General features: G+C 38.1%; 1 protein-coding gene across 4 annotated transcripts in view; it reads right to left on the bottom strand.

The window, feature by feature from the left end:
• SLC30A9 (solute carrier family 30 member 9) overlaps positions 1 to 15,281 on the bottom strand; it is a 71,806-nt gene that overhangs the window by 33,177 nt on the left and 23,348 nt on the right. For all 4 annotated transcript variants that reach the window (XM_089911839.1, XM_089911837.1, XM_022565221.2 and 1 more), the window contains exons 4-8: positions 14,807 to 14,906; positions 12,599 to 12,691; positions 12,147 to 12,229; positions 4,880 to 4,938; positions 1,191 to 1,258 (exon numbers count right to left, since the gene is read on the bottom strand). In XM_089911839.1, coding sequence (XP_089767965.1) covers positions 1,191 to 1,258; positions 4,880 to 4,938; positions 12,147 to 12,229; positions 12,599 to 12,691; positions 14,807 to 14,906 — 403 coding nt within the window. The remainder of the gene's footprint in view (positions 1 to 1,190; positions 1,259 to 4,879; positions 4,939 to 12,146; positions 12,230 to 12,598; positions 12,692 to 14,806; positions 14,907 to 15,281) is intronic.

The following is a 15,281-nucleotide window of genomic DNA, read 5'->3' as shown; positions in this document are numbered from 1 at the left end:
TATATACTAATAACTCTTGATTCTATATCTCTAATCCCTCCTGAGCTTCGGAGCCATATATACTAACAATAATAATTATTAAGTACATATTATGTAACAGGTACTATGCTAAGCAGTTTATATACATTACATACATTCCTCCAACGTAAAAAGCTTTCACTGTTAATCCTGTTTTATTAATGAAAAGAATTAATTCTGCTGACCAACTCCCCTTGGGTGCCCTATAAATAACTCAAACTCAAAAAGGAACTCATTATTTCCTTTACTCCCACCCTGCCCCCTCCTTCCAGCATTCCTTCTCTCAGTGATGGTGCAATATCTATCCAATTGTCCAAATAAGAAACCTGGGCACCATCGCTAACCAGACCACCTAAATACTTTTTGAAACTAACCGTGACTCTCCATCCCTACTACCATTATCTTTTCTGTATTATTACAAATGACTTCTTCTAGTCTAGTGTCCCTCCAATCCTTGAAGATAAGAATTATGTATTTTACCTTTACATTTCCAGACCATATCAAAATTTCTGACACATGTAACATATGTATTTTTAGAAATAAAAGAACAAACTAATGAATTATGGAATTAATGCTCAAACATACAAAATTAGATTATTCAGTAAAATAGATAAAAGGTAGGCAAAATAACAGGAATCAAGAAGAAAGAGGAGTACTTCACTGCTATATTTAAAATGAATAACCTACTGTATAGCACAGGGAACTCTGCTCAGTGTTATCTGGCAGCCTGGATGGGAGGGGAGTTTGCAGGGAGAATGGATACATGTATATATGTATGGCTGAGTTGCTTTGCTGTGCACCTGAAACTATCACAACATTGTTAACTGCCTATACTCCAATATAAAATAAAAAGTTAAAAAAAAAAAAGAAGAAAGAGGAAAAAAGAAAGAGGCAAAAGCATTAATTATGTTCTACCAAGGTTAAGTGGGAGAAAAATAAAAGCGCAGGTACTCTTCAGTAGTTATAACCCAGGTTGCTTTAGTTACTCTAAAAATAACCTTGGCCAATTCAACTTTTTAAAAAAGACTTCTATAAATGCCAGTGAAAATGAGAGAAAAATTTTCAGATAGCACCTTTATCTTTATCTAGATACCAAGTAATAAATTTATACATTCAAGGATATATACATTAAAAATATTTCTATTTTAAAAGGCTTATATTTCAGTACTTACATGCAAATGGCAACCATCACCACCTTTCCTGGCCCCTTAAAAAAAACTGATGTCGTTCTAGAGCGTGGCTATAAGACAAAAACAGAAACAAAACATCTCTTAACATTTCCCAGAGAAGCATTGTGACGCTAATAAGTGACTCTTGACACACCAGAAAATACCTCCTTTATCAATGCCTCTAAACAACTAGATTTACTTATTTAATTTTTTTTCTCTAGAATTTCCTGTTTAAGATGTGAGAAGACGGAAATTGAAAGTACATGTGGGTCCTTTTGCAGAACCTTAATTGTTTATTTCCTTGTAATTCATTTCCTGCCTACTTCAGGAAAAAATCTGAGTTGGTTACATAAAAACCAGAAGTAAAGTGATAAAAATGTACCGCACTAGGGCTTCCCTGGTGGCGCAGTGGTTGAGAATCTGCCTGCTAATGTAGGGGACACGGGTTCGATCCCTGGTCTGGGAAGATCCCACATGCCGCGGAGCAACTAGGCCCATGAGCCACAACTACTGAGCCTGCGCGTCTGGAGCCTGTGCTCCACAACAAGAGGGGCCGCGATAGTGAGAGGCCCGCGCACCGCGATGAAGAGTGGCCCCCGCTTGCCACAACTAGAGAAAGCCCTCACACAGAAACGAAGACCCAACACAGAAAAAATTAATTAATTAAAGTACCCTTAATTAAAAAAAAAAATGTACTGCACTGAAATACTCTAAAATTTTCCCATTTCTTGAGCAACTTCTTAACTTATAGTACAAGGAACAGCCAAAGCCAACAAGTTTGTTGCTCTAATTTAACTCATGACTGTTCTCTAAAGACCAAAGACATCAAGTGTTAACAATGTGTTTAATTTCAAAACACACCAAAACAAAAGGAAATCAAACAAGAACATATTCAGGGAAAATATTTTTCTTCAGTCAAATGTTCTTCTGCTATTCCTTGAATTTATACTTTCTGTGTTTCTCCTCCTGCTCTTTCCTCTCCTTGGAATGCTATCATCTTCCACTGCAACCTGGGCAAGCTTTACTCATCTTCTTGTATATCTGGCCAAGTGTCAGCTTTCTACGTAAAGCCGTCCTTGGTCCCCCACAGAGAATACTCACTCTGCTACACATTTATTATTGTACTTTACTTTTCTGTTGAAGTACGTCATATATTCTGCCTTATGTAATTTATTCAAGAAATATTTACTGTACAAGTACTATATGCCTGGCACAGTTCTAGATGCTGGGGTACAACAGTAAACAAAACAGAGTCCCTGCCTTCATAGATTTCACTGCCTAGTATAGGAAGATAGAGAATAAGTCTGTCATATCTGATAGTGATAAATATAATAAAGAAACTAAAACAGAGACTGAGAGAATAGTGTTGGGGGGGTATGATGGACAGGGTTATTATAGTTAGAATAGTGAGGGAAAGAAGTTCAACGATGAGAAGGAGGCAACCATGAAAAATCTGGAAGAAAAATGGTTGAGGCAGAGTATACAACACACTCAAAGATTCTGAAACAGAAGTAAGTTTCGTGTGAAGAATGGACAAAAACAAGGCTGGTGACTTCCCTGTTCGCACAGTGGTTAAGAATCCACCTGCCAATTCAGGGGACAAGGGTTTGAGTCCTGATCTGGGAAGATCCCACATGCTGCAGAGCAACTAAGCCCATGCGTCACAACTACTGAGCCTGCGCTCTAGAGCCCACAAGCCACAACTACTGAGCTCACGAACCACAACTACTGAGCGCACATGCCGCAACTACTGAAGTCCACACATCGCCCGTGCTCCACAACAAGAGAAGCCACTGCAATGAGAAGCTCGTGCACCAAAACGATGAGTAGCCCCCGAAACTAAAGAAAGCCCGTGCACAGCAACAAGGACCCAACGCAGCCATAAATAAATAAATAAATAAAAATTTTTTAAAAATTAAAAATAGAACTACCATATACCCAGCAATCCCACTCCTGGGCATAAATCCAGAGAGAACCATAATTCAAAAAGATACATGCACCCCCCCCAATGTTCATTGCAGCACTATTTACAATAGCCAGGACATGGACGCAACCTAAACGTCTATCAACAGAGGAATGGATAAAAAAGATGTGGTATATATATAGAATGGAATATTACTCAACCATAAAAAGGAATGAAATCGTGCCATTTGCAGAGACGTGGATGGGCCCAGAGACTGTCATACAGGGTGAAGTAAGTCAGAAAGAGAAAAACAAATATTGTATAGTATCGTTTATATGTGGAATCTATGAAAATGATACAGATGAACTTATTTGAAAGCAAAAATAGAGACACAGATGTAGAGAACAAACGTATGGACGCCACGCAGGGAAGGGGGGGTGGGATGAATTGGAAGATTGTGATTGACATATATACACTACTATATATAAAATATCAATAGATAACTAGTGAGAACCTACTGTATAGCACAGAGAACTCTACTCAGTGCTCTGTGGTGACCTAAATGGGAAGGAAATCCAAAAAAGAGGGGATATATGTCTACGTATAGCTGATTCACTTTGCTGTACAGCAGAAATTAACACAACACTGTAAAGCAACTATACTCCAATAAAAATTAGTTGGAAAAAAAAAAAAGAAAGTAAGATTTGGGGCTGGTCACCAGAGGAGCCAACCATGTAATTAAAGGGTTATAACTTTCCAACCTCCAGTGCTGAGAAAGAGGCTGGAGATTGAGTTCAGCCTCCAACGGCCAGTGGTTTAATCAGTCATGCTTATGTAATGAAGCCTCTGTAAAACCCTGAGAGGAGGGGGTTTGGTGAATGTGCGGAGATTCAGGGAGAGTGGCTGCCCAGAGAGCATGGAAGTTCTGACCCCTTCCCACATGCCTTGCCTCCTGCACCTCCTCCATCTGGCTGTTCCTGAACTATATATCCTTTAATAATAAACAGGCAATCTAGTTTAAAAAAAATAAAATAAGGAAGTGGGACAGTAAAGGTAAACTTTCTGTACTGGTCCCAATATTAATTTCCTTCTGATAGGAAGGAAAAGAGTTATTCTGGCACACTTGTCAATAAGGTAGTAAGTCTGCTAATGGAAAGATAAGGTACTTCTATCAGATTAGATTTTTTCAATGAAATATAAAACAAGGTCATCAGCTGAAGAGGGAAAGCGAGTCTGCAGGAAGTTTGGGAAGAGAGGAAAAGGTATGCAGTAAGTATCTCACAGAATGGGAGAGTGAACGTACTATGGAAGTTTAATAAGACTGACAAATACTGAGTGCCCATAGATTTTGTACACTTATATAATAAAGAAAAAAAGTCATCAAAATGGCTGTGCAATTTTCTCCTCTAAGGGCTGAGCTTCTTGGGTACAAGCAGAGGATTAGCACTTTGAATGTTAAACAAGGTTAAGAGTAGAGGGAAAAAGAATAAAGGAAATTAAAGGTGTATACAAGAGCTAAATCTTGCTAAAAATCTAACAAAATAAATCATCTATATCTATATGCTTATGTGTATAACACAGTTATGAATTTAAAGAGAACTTATGTCCCAATTTTTTTAATTTTAAGAAAAACAGACAGAAGCAAAGAGACTGTAATTCAGTAAATTACAATCTACTTAGGAAAATCTTGGTATAGGATCACAGGCATGCTAGATTTTCACCATGGACTGATACTAGGATTTTCTGTGCAACACATACACACATAACATTAACAGAAAGATATCCTTACCTTGGTATTTCCCAGAAACTCTCTATATTCTCTCAATACTTTTTGGTTTCTAAATAGCCCTATAAGAAAAGAATTACACAATACATTTAGGTCATACATATTCTTATCAGTCACATTTTAGATTAACACAATTATTCTAAGACTATGTTAAATCATCTTCTACTAGCTACCAACATAAATGTTATTAGAAGAAATCTGAATTTGCAACTTGATTAAAAAACAGGCAAAGGATTTGAATACTTTTCTCCGAAGATGATATACAGATGGCCAACAGGTGCATGAAAAGATGCTCGTATCACTAACCATCAGAGAAATGCAAATCAAAACCACAATGAGGTATCACTTCACACCCATCAGAATGGCTACTATCAAACAAAAACAAAAACAAAAAAAAACCCAACAGAAAATAACAAGTATAGGGACTTCCCTGGTGGTCCAGTGGTTAAGACTCCACACTCCCAATGTAGGGAGCACAGGTTTGATCACTGGTCAGGGAACTAAGATCCCGCACGCCACAGAGCGCAGTCAAAAAAATAATAATAATAGTAACAAGTATAGGCAAGGATGTAGAGAAATTGGAAATCTTGAGTATGTTGGTAGGATTATAAAATATTGCAACTGCCATGGAAAACATGGAGGTTCCTCAAAACAATTAAAAACTACCATATGGGGTTTCCCTGGTGGCGCAGTGGTTGAGAATCTGCCTGCTAATGCAGGGGACACGGGTTCGATCCCTGGTCTGGGATGCAGGGGACACGGGTTCGATCCCTGGTCTGGGAGGATCCCACATGCCGTGGAGCAACTAGGCCCGTGAGCCACAACTACTGAGCCTGCGCTTCTGGAGCCTGTGCTCTGAAACAAGAGAGGCCGCGATAGTGAGAGGCCCGTGCACCGCGATGAAGAGTGGCCCCCGCTTGCCACAACAAGAGATAGCCCTCGCACAGAAACGAAGACCGGACACAGCAAAAATAAATTAATTAATTAATAAAACTCTTACCCCCAACATCTTCTTGGAAAAAAAAAAATACCATATGATCTAGCAATCCTACTTCTGGGTATATACACAAAAAAAATGAAAGCACAGTCTCAAAGAGGTATTTTCACACCCAAATTCACAGCAGCACACAGCAGCACCATTCACAATGGGCAAGAAGTGAAAGCAACCAAAACATCCATGGACGAATAAATGGATAAACAAAATGTGGTATATGCATATAATGGAATATTATTTAGACTTTATGAGGAAGTAAATCCTGTCTCATGGATGAACCTTGAGGACATTATGCTAAGTGAAATAACTTAGTCAAAAACACAAATACTGTATGATTCCATTTATGTGAGGTATCTACAGTAGTCAAATTCATAGAAGCAGAAAAAAGAATAGTAGTTACTAGGGGCTCGAGGGAGAGGGAGAAGGGAATTGTTTAACATGTATAGTTTCAGTTTTGCAAGATGAAAAAGGTTCCAGAAGAACATTTTCTGGAAATGTTTCATAACAATGTGAATATACTTAGCACTTCTGAACTGTACACATAAAAACAGTTAAAATGATAAATTTTATGTTGTATTTTGCAATGAGATAAAGGCAGTTTGCTAAGAGTCTCGTCTCAGTATTAACTAAAAAATACAAGAACCAATTCTTCATTGTTAGCTCAAAGTTTAAAAATACAGGAAAAAGTATTTTTCTATTACCGTGCTTTCTCAAATTCTGTACTTTAAATATCTCCTTTAATATATGTACAAGGCTATTCATGGTATCATTATTTTACTAGCAAAAAACTGGAAATGACAGAAGGAGGAAATAATTGAATAAACTATGCTGTACCCCCCAAAATGGAGTATTATAAAAGAAATGAAGAAATGTCTCTATTTCCTGCTATGGAATATTCTCCAGGACATATTATCAAGTAAAAAAAAAAAAAAAGCAAGCACAGAAAGTATGCATAGTATGCCTTATTTATGAAAAGGGGAGTCTAAATTACCAGTATGTATGCTATTTTATTGCAATTTTTAAAGGGAAAAAATAACCCCCAAACTAAAATTTTTTAACTAATTTTTTATTTTATTTTTGGTTGTGTTGGGTCTTTGTTGATGTGCATGGGCTTTCTAGTTGCAGCGAGCGGGGGCTACTCTTTGTTGTGGTGTGCGGGCTTCTCACTGCGGTGGCTTCTCTTGTTGTGGAGCACACGCTATAGACGCGCGGGCTTCAGTAGCTGTGGCTTGCGGGCTCTAGAGCGCAGGATCAGTAGCTGTGGTGCACGGGCTTAGCTGCTCTGCGGCATGTGGGATCTTCCCAGACCGGGACTTGAACCCATGTCCCCTGCATTGGCAGGTGGATGCTTAACCACTGCACCACCAGGAAAGACCCCAAACTAATTTTTTAAACAGTTACCCATGTTAGAGAGAGGGAGTAGGGTAGAGAAGACAGGGATGGGAGCTAAACTCCTCTGAAGTGTTTTGTCTGGTAAAGGTCGCTTTGGAATTGTGTAAACATTTTACAAAATTATAAAATAAAAATAATTTCTCAAAATCTAAAGCAAAATGAAGCTAATTTTACATCTGTTAGATGGTTTATCCATACAATGAGAAATTAAAAGTGACTTTAAAGCATAGACATTTGACTATATATCCCTCGTGGGATATATAATGATGACAAAAAGAAAAACAGAAATCTTAAAACACCTTGATAGCAATATCGATCCTGTTAGTTTGAAACTACACTGTATTCTCTCTATATGTGTGTACACTCACATAAGAACCAAAAATGTAATTAATTATGTTAATGAATTAAGAAATAAGATTTTCAGTGTAGAGATACAAAAAGAAAAGAAACAATGTTTATCAGAATAACCTATGTGTTTTTTCTTAAGAAACAAAAAGTATTTCCTAGCTCTGTCCACTGAAAAGACCTTAAAAATACATCAACCTGTTAAGAATGAGTATCCCTAATGCCCACAGGTCTCTCAATTTTATTTCCTATTAAAAGGGAAGGGTCTCCTGTTAGAAATGGCTGATTCCCAATCTGGGGCAGGAAATATACTAAATAAACCTGAAACATCTATTGTACCTAAAAGCAAGGATGCTACAACAGTACCTGGATTAAGACAAAAGGACTTCGGAGCCAATGTGAGATGTTTCCACTGGCCAAAGTGAAGTTGAGCACTACGACTTTGCCTACTTTGTTCTTTCCTTCCCTGCAAGTCTTCTTCATGCTCTTCCGATCTCCTGATCTCCTTCCTACCCACTGCTGTCCCTCTTGACACTGAACACCCACACACTCAAAACACTCTCCCAACCCCTTTTCTTCCTGTGCTACTGACCACAACTGTCTCATAATTTCCACCTAGAAATTTCACCAACTCATGAGGAGAAGGAAATATTGTCACCTTTAAGCCTTGGTCCTATGCAGAACTTAGAAATATAGTTAAAGAAGTCAGAATTCTCCTAAATAAAGCCTGACCAAAACAAAAGTCTAATTTTTGCAAATACTAGCACGTCTATCTCTACTTTAATCCTGCCACATTACCGTTCAGTTCCACAGAGTAACAGAACTGTAACTGTAGTACAAGTATCTAATTCCCCAATGGATTATGCCCTACTCGAAGATTTCATCATATCCTATATTAGCACCTGTATTGCCTATAAAGAAACCCAATGGAAGCCATTAACTGAATAGTGATACCACAATTCTGGGGCTCCCTGACCCCCACATGTATTTCTTTCATCAAAAGTAAACATTTCGGGCTTCCCTGGTGGCGCAGTGGTTATGAGTTCACCTGCCGATGCAGGAGATGCGGGTTCGTGCCCCGGTCTGGGAAGATCCCACATGCCGCGGAGGGGCTGGGCCCGTGAGCCATGGCCGATGAGCCTGCGCGTCCGGAGCCTGTGCTCCGCAACGGGAGAGGCTACAACAGTGAGAGGCCCACGTACCGCAAAGAAAAAAAAAAAAAAAGTAAATATTTCATGGAATTCCCTAGTGGTCCAGTGGTTAGGACTCTGCACTTCCACTACAGAGGGCACGGGTTCAATCCCTGGTCAGGGAACTAAGATTCCACAAGCCGTGCAGTGCAGCCAAAAAAAAAAAAAAGTAAACATTTCAGCTACAGGAGAGGGTGCAGGGAAAAGGGAACCCTCTTGCACTGTTGGTGGAATGTAAATTGATACAACCGCTATGGAGAACAGTATGGAGGTTCCTCAAAAAAACTAAAAATAGGGCTTCCCTGGTGGCACAGTGGTTGAGAGTCCGCCTTTCGATGCACACTGGTTAAGAATCCGCCTGCCAATGCAGGGGACATGGGTTCGAACCCTGGTCCAGGAAGATCCCACATGCCATGGAGCAACTAAGCCCATGTGCCACAACTACTGAGCCTGTGCTCTAGAGCCCACGAGCCACAACTACTGAGCCCGTGTGCCTACAGCCCGTGCTCGGCAACAAGAGAAGCCACTGCAATGAGAAGCCCATGCACCACAACCAAGACCCAAAGGAGCCAAAAACAAATAAATAAAATAAATAAATTTATTAAAAAAGAAAAAAGACACATGCACCCCAATGTTCATTGTGGCACTATTTACAATAGCCAGGTCATGGAAACAACCTAAATGCCCACTGACAGACGAATGGATAAAGAAGATATGGTACATATATACAATGGAATATCACTCAGCCATAAAAAGGAACGAAACTGGGTCATTTGTAGAGATGTGAATGGACCTAGAGACTGTCATACAGAGTGAAGTAAGTCAGAAAGAGAAAAACAAATATTGTATATGAATGCATATATGTAGAATCTAGAAAAATGGTACAGATGAACCTGTTTGCAAGGCAGAAATAGAGACACACATAGAGAACAAATGTATGGACACCAAGGGGGAAAAGGAGGGATGAGATGAATTGGGAGATTGGGATTGACATATATACACTAATATGTATAAAATAACTAATGAGAACCTGCTGTATAGCACAGGGAACTCTACTTCACTTTGCTGTACAGTAGAAACTAACACAACATTGTAAAACAACTATACCTCAATTTAAAAAAAAAAATACATTTCAGCTACAGACTCAACACATCCCTATCAAAACCCCAAGGACATTTTTCACAGAAATAGAACCAAAAAATTCTGTAAGTTTTATGAAACCACAAAAGACCCCAAATAGCTAAAGCAATACTGAGAGAAAAGAATAAAGCTGGAGGTATCACATGCCCTGATTTCAAACTAAATTACAAAGCCATAGTGATCAAAACAGCATGGTACTGGCAGAAAAAGAGACATACATCAGTGGAACAGAATTTAGAGCCCAGAAAGAAACCCACACATATATGGACAATTAATTTATGACAAAGGAGCAAACATCATACAATGGAAGAAGGACAGTCTCTTCAACTCATTAGTTGGGAAAATTGGGACAATGGGACAGTTACATGCAAAAAGATGAAACTAGGCCATTATCTCACACCTTAAACAAAAATCAACACAAAACGGATTAAAGACCTCAATGTAAGCCCTGAAACCATAAAACTCCTAGAAGAAAACATAAGCAGCAGTACACTCTGACATCGGTCTTCACTCTATCTTTCTAGCTATATCTCCTCAGGTAAGGGAAACAAAAGCAAAAATAAACCAACAGGACTACATCAAACTAAAAAGCTCCTACACAGCAAAAAAAACCATCAACAAAATGAAAAGACAACCAACCTAATGAATGGGAAAAGAAATGAAATATCTGATAAGGGGTTAATATCCAAAAAATACAGACAACCCAATTAAACAACAACAACAAAAAAACCCAATTAAAAAATGCAGGGGAGGGCTTCCCTGGTGGCGCAGTGGTTGAGAGTCTGCCTGCCGATGCAGGGGACACGGGTTCGTGCCCCGGTCCGGGAAGATCCCACATGCCGCGGAGCGGCTGGGCCTGTGAGCCATGGCCGCTGAGCCTGCGCGTCCGGAGCCTGTGCTCTGCAACAGGAGAGGCCACAGCAGTGAGAGGCCTACATACCACACACACACACACACAAAAAGCAGGGGAGCTGAATAGGCATTTTTTCCAAAGACATTTTTTCATACAGATGGCCAACAGAATATGAAAAGATGTTCAACATCACTAATTATTAGGGAAATGTAAATCAAAACACAATGAGACATCACCTCACGCCTGTTCGAATGGCTAGTATCAAAAAGGTAAGAAAAAACAACTGTTGGTGAGGATGCAGAGAAAAGGAAAACCATATGCACTGTTGATGGGAATGCAAATTAGTGCAGCCTACTAAGGAAAACAGTATGGAGATTCGTCAAAAAATTAAGAATAAAATTACCATATGATCCAGCTATCCCATTTTTGGGTATTTAATCCAAAGAATACGAAAACACTAATTAGAAAAGATATATGCGCCTCTATGTTCATTGTAGCATTTATTTTCAATAGCCAAGATATGGAAACAACCTAAGCCCCCAACAACAGATGAATGGATAAAGATGTGGTATTTTTACTCAATGGAATACTACTCAGTCATAAAAAGGTGAACTCTTACCATCTGCTAAGTGAGACAAGTCAGATGGAGAGATGTAAATACCATATGATTTCACTCATATGTAGAATATAAAAAACAAACAAACGAAATAAATGAACAATCCAAAGCAAACCAAAAATGTAGATACAGAAAACAGTAGTGGTTACTTGAGGGTGAAATGGGTAAAATGGATCAACTGTACAGTAACAGATGGAAACTAAATTTTTGGTGGTGATCACACTGTAGGGTAAACAGAAGTAGAAATATAATGTTGTACACATGAAATATATGTTATAAACCAATGTTACCTCACTGAAAAACAAATTTTAAAAAAAGAAACTAAACATTTCATTCCTGTGGATTTAAGTGCAGCTCTCCTTAGCATATCTGTGAATATAAAGATGCTCAACAGCTGTTTGCTTCTTCTGAGAGGCCAAAATCCCTTAGAAACTAGGATTTACCTTTAAACAGGTACAATCTTCAAATCAGACCCTAAGTTTTAATATTCATATATCTTATAGAAACCACAAACTACCTTTGCATGCTCTCATGATCTTTAAAAAGCTATAGAGGAGAAAACAAATAATACTGTTTTTATAAAATAATTGAATCCCAAAAAGAAAACTGGTATTTGCTAGAAGCAACAAAGCCAAAGCCAAGAGGTGGGCAACCACTAGGGAGGGCATAGTTATTATAGGCACAAGTCTTACTTACAAGTTGCTTTTCAGTTAACTCAGCTGTAAATTTAATATACTTACTTTCTCTATATTCTATTTCTGCTTCCTTACGAAGTTTTTTCTCTCTGGCAAGAGCTTCAGGGCTTCCCCAAACTTCCAAAGATCTGTGTACACACGACCACCAACAATGACAATTTTAATGACTTTATTATAATCATATTTAAATCTAGATAACTAAAACTATATGAGAATTTAACAACAAAGCATAAGGTCCTTTAGGAAAAATATAAAGCACTTAAATTTTTCTAAATTAAATCTAAACAGTAAGAGTGAATTCAACAGCAAATTTTCTCATAAATTATGACTTATTTTGCTAACTAGTACATACTAGTAACTCTCAGATACCTTTAGAAATGTAAAAATATTCTGCTTTTAAAACATGTCATTTTAAAAATTCTGAGTCTGTCTAAAATACATTTTTATTAATCCCAAATTCAGCTTGTATTTTTATTCTAAAAGAACTATATTCTTACTTTGCCTCCACATCTGATCTCAAGTATACAGTAAAGGACTCGGTATCTTCATGAGGACTTCGTCGTCTGATTTTTCGAAGTTGTTCTAGATCACTGAAGAAAGAAATATGTTGAATTTATTCAGACAAGGTTCATATGGTTCATGTACTTAAAAGGATTAAGGGCAGATAAAAGCCACTACACTGATCCTCATTTTAATAGCTAAATCTGTATAGCCTATAAAAAGCAGTTTAAAGTTGACATTTTGTACACAAAAGTGACTTAGAGACAGTTGAAACACTAAGAATTATTCTTGATGCTCAATATAGATACCATAACATAATATGTAGAGAGTCAATTCCTTTATTAGTGCTTGCATTTTATCTGCTAGGGACACACCATTGCAATGTCTGATGTATGAAGAAAGAAAGTGAAAAGTGGAAAGAACATGGATTAGAGTATTATCCCTCTATTTAAGAATTTAAATTTAAAATTTACAGTCATTTGTTTATATCCAGATTAATACTAAGTGGTAATATCATTCATAGATACCAAGTTATAAAGAATATGTGTCAATTTCATGCTATTTAATTATTTTCCTTTCTCTTAAATTCTGAAATGTTAATACATTCATCAAGTCACTGCTAAATAGTCATACTAAATTTGATCATTGGTCTTCCTAAGGAAAGTTTGTAATAGCAACAAAAAGACCTATAAATAAAAATCTGGGGCGTATCCTGGTGGCCTAATAGTTAGGATTCCAGATTCTCACTGCCGTGGCCTGGGTTCAATCCCTGGTCAGGGATAAGATCCTGCAAGCTGCGTGGCGCAGTCAAAAAATAAATAAAAAGTAAAAATAAAATAAAGTAAGTTTAACAATCAACTATCACACATCAAAAAAAAGTCTGGGGCTTCCCTGGTGGCACAGTGGTTGAGAGTCCGCCTGCCGATGCAGGGGACACGGGTTCGTGCCCCGGTCCGGGAAGATCCCACATGCTGCGGAGCGGCTGGGCCCGTGAGCCATGGCCGCTGAGCCTGCGCGTCCGGAGCCTGTGCTCCGCAACGGGAGAGGCCACAAGAGGCCCACGTACCGCAAAAAAAAAAAAAAAAAAGTCTGGACCAAGTAACAAAAGATATATATTCTGGTTCCCTCTCTGTCACTGACTCACTAAATAAGCTACATCATCACTCTTTATTATGTTCCCTGGCCTATAATGTGGAGATAGCAATACTTAACCTACTTAACTCACAAAATTGTTGTATGTGAAACAGAATATAGTTTTATATCATTATTATAATTGGTTGTTGTTTCAATAGTTATGGAAGTTATAAAACTGATTACAGGAATCCTTATTTCTTGATATTATACCATAGATCATATGACCATGGGCTGGGGGTGGGGTAGGGTGGGGGAGGCTAGATCATCTGATGTCGAAATTACCAAGATATCTTGCACATAAATATGGTTTTTCTAGGTAAACACACAAAAGAGGGGGAAAAGTTTAAATTTGTGGAAAATACCTCACTAAATCTCTTTAATTACAAGAAAATTAATAACAAGATACCAGACAGAAGGAAAATAATTTATACTCAACGTGAATCACAGCTGGAGTGTGAACATAAACATAATAAAACTGCTTTACCAAAAAAACCAAAATTTTAAAGTTATACAAATATGCAAATAATCTTATTGATAACTTTACTACATATTAACATAACAATAAACTCCTAAGGTTCTTGTGTGACACAAAGATATTGAAGAACCTACCTTTTTGAGTTAAAGGAACCAAGAAACACTGGAACTGCTCGTGCTGGAGCAGCCTTCAGTTTAGTAAGCTAAAAATTGTAACTTTTTTTTTTTTTTTTTTTTCACGGTACGCGGTCCTCTCACTGTTGTGGCCTCTCCCATTGCGGAGCACAGGCTCCAGACGCACAGGCCCTTCGGCCATGGCTCACGGGCCCAGCCGCTCCGCAGCATGTGGGATCTTCCCAGACCAGGGCACGAACCCACGTCCCCTGCATCGGCAGGCGGACTCTCAACCACTGCGCCACCAGGGAAGCCCCAAAATTGTAACATTTTTTTAACTGAATAAAAATACTTCTTCAATTTAGGAAGGAGCCATGGTAAAGTTTCCACATGGATGTTAGCGGGTTAACAAATTCTAGGAAATAACTGGTTATTTAGATTTAGATAGAGCAAACTACCCCATTTTTAAAAAATTACTGTACCTGGATTTGAGGCAGAACTCATTCATTGCTCTGACTCCAGTGATGAAATTATTCTGAGTGTACTTTGGTCCATATTCCCTCTTTTTAAGGACTGCTTTGACTAAAACCAAAAATATAGGAAAACATACTAAATATGTACATTGGAAGTCACATTTGAAGATTAACATATGCTGAGTTTTAAGTGGATTCACTAATGAATTCCATAGAAAACTGTTTTTCCTGATGCACTGAATGGCGTCAGAAAAAAAGTTTACTCCAAGTACAGAATAGGACAGAATTACACTTGTAACCACCCAGCTTTATCTCCACAGTTCATCACTAACTGATGACAAAATGTCAACCCTTTGTCTAAAGGATACCTTATATAGGTATTACTGGTCTGTTTAAATCGTACTAGTACAATTTAAATTGCTTAGGGTCTAAATGAAAATGAACTGAAGTTTCAATAAAAAATTAGACGCTGGTTCGGTGTTTT

Source organism: Delphinapterus leucas, chromosome 5 (genome assembly GCF_059928025.1).
Source record: "Delphinapterus leucas isolate spDelLeu-1000000601 "Yukka" chromosome 5, BTC_Dleu_Yukka2, whole genome shotgun sequence".
Classification (NCBI taxonomy): Eukaryota; Metazoa; Chordata; class Mammalia; order Artiodactyla; family Monodontidae; genus Delphinapterus; species Delphinapterus leucas.
The sequence above is the reverse complement of the archived record's forward strand: the minus strand, read 5'-3'. Positions and strand labels throughout refer to the sequence as shown.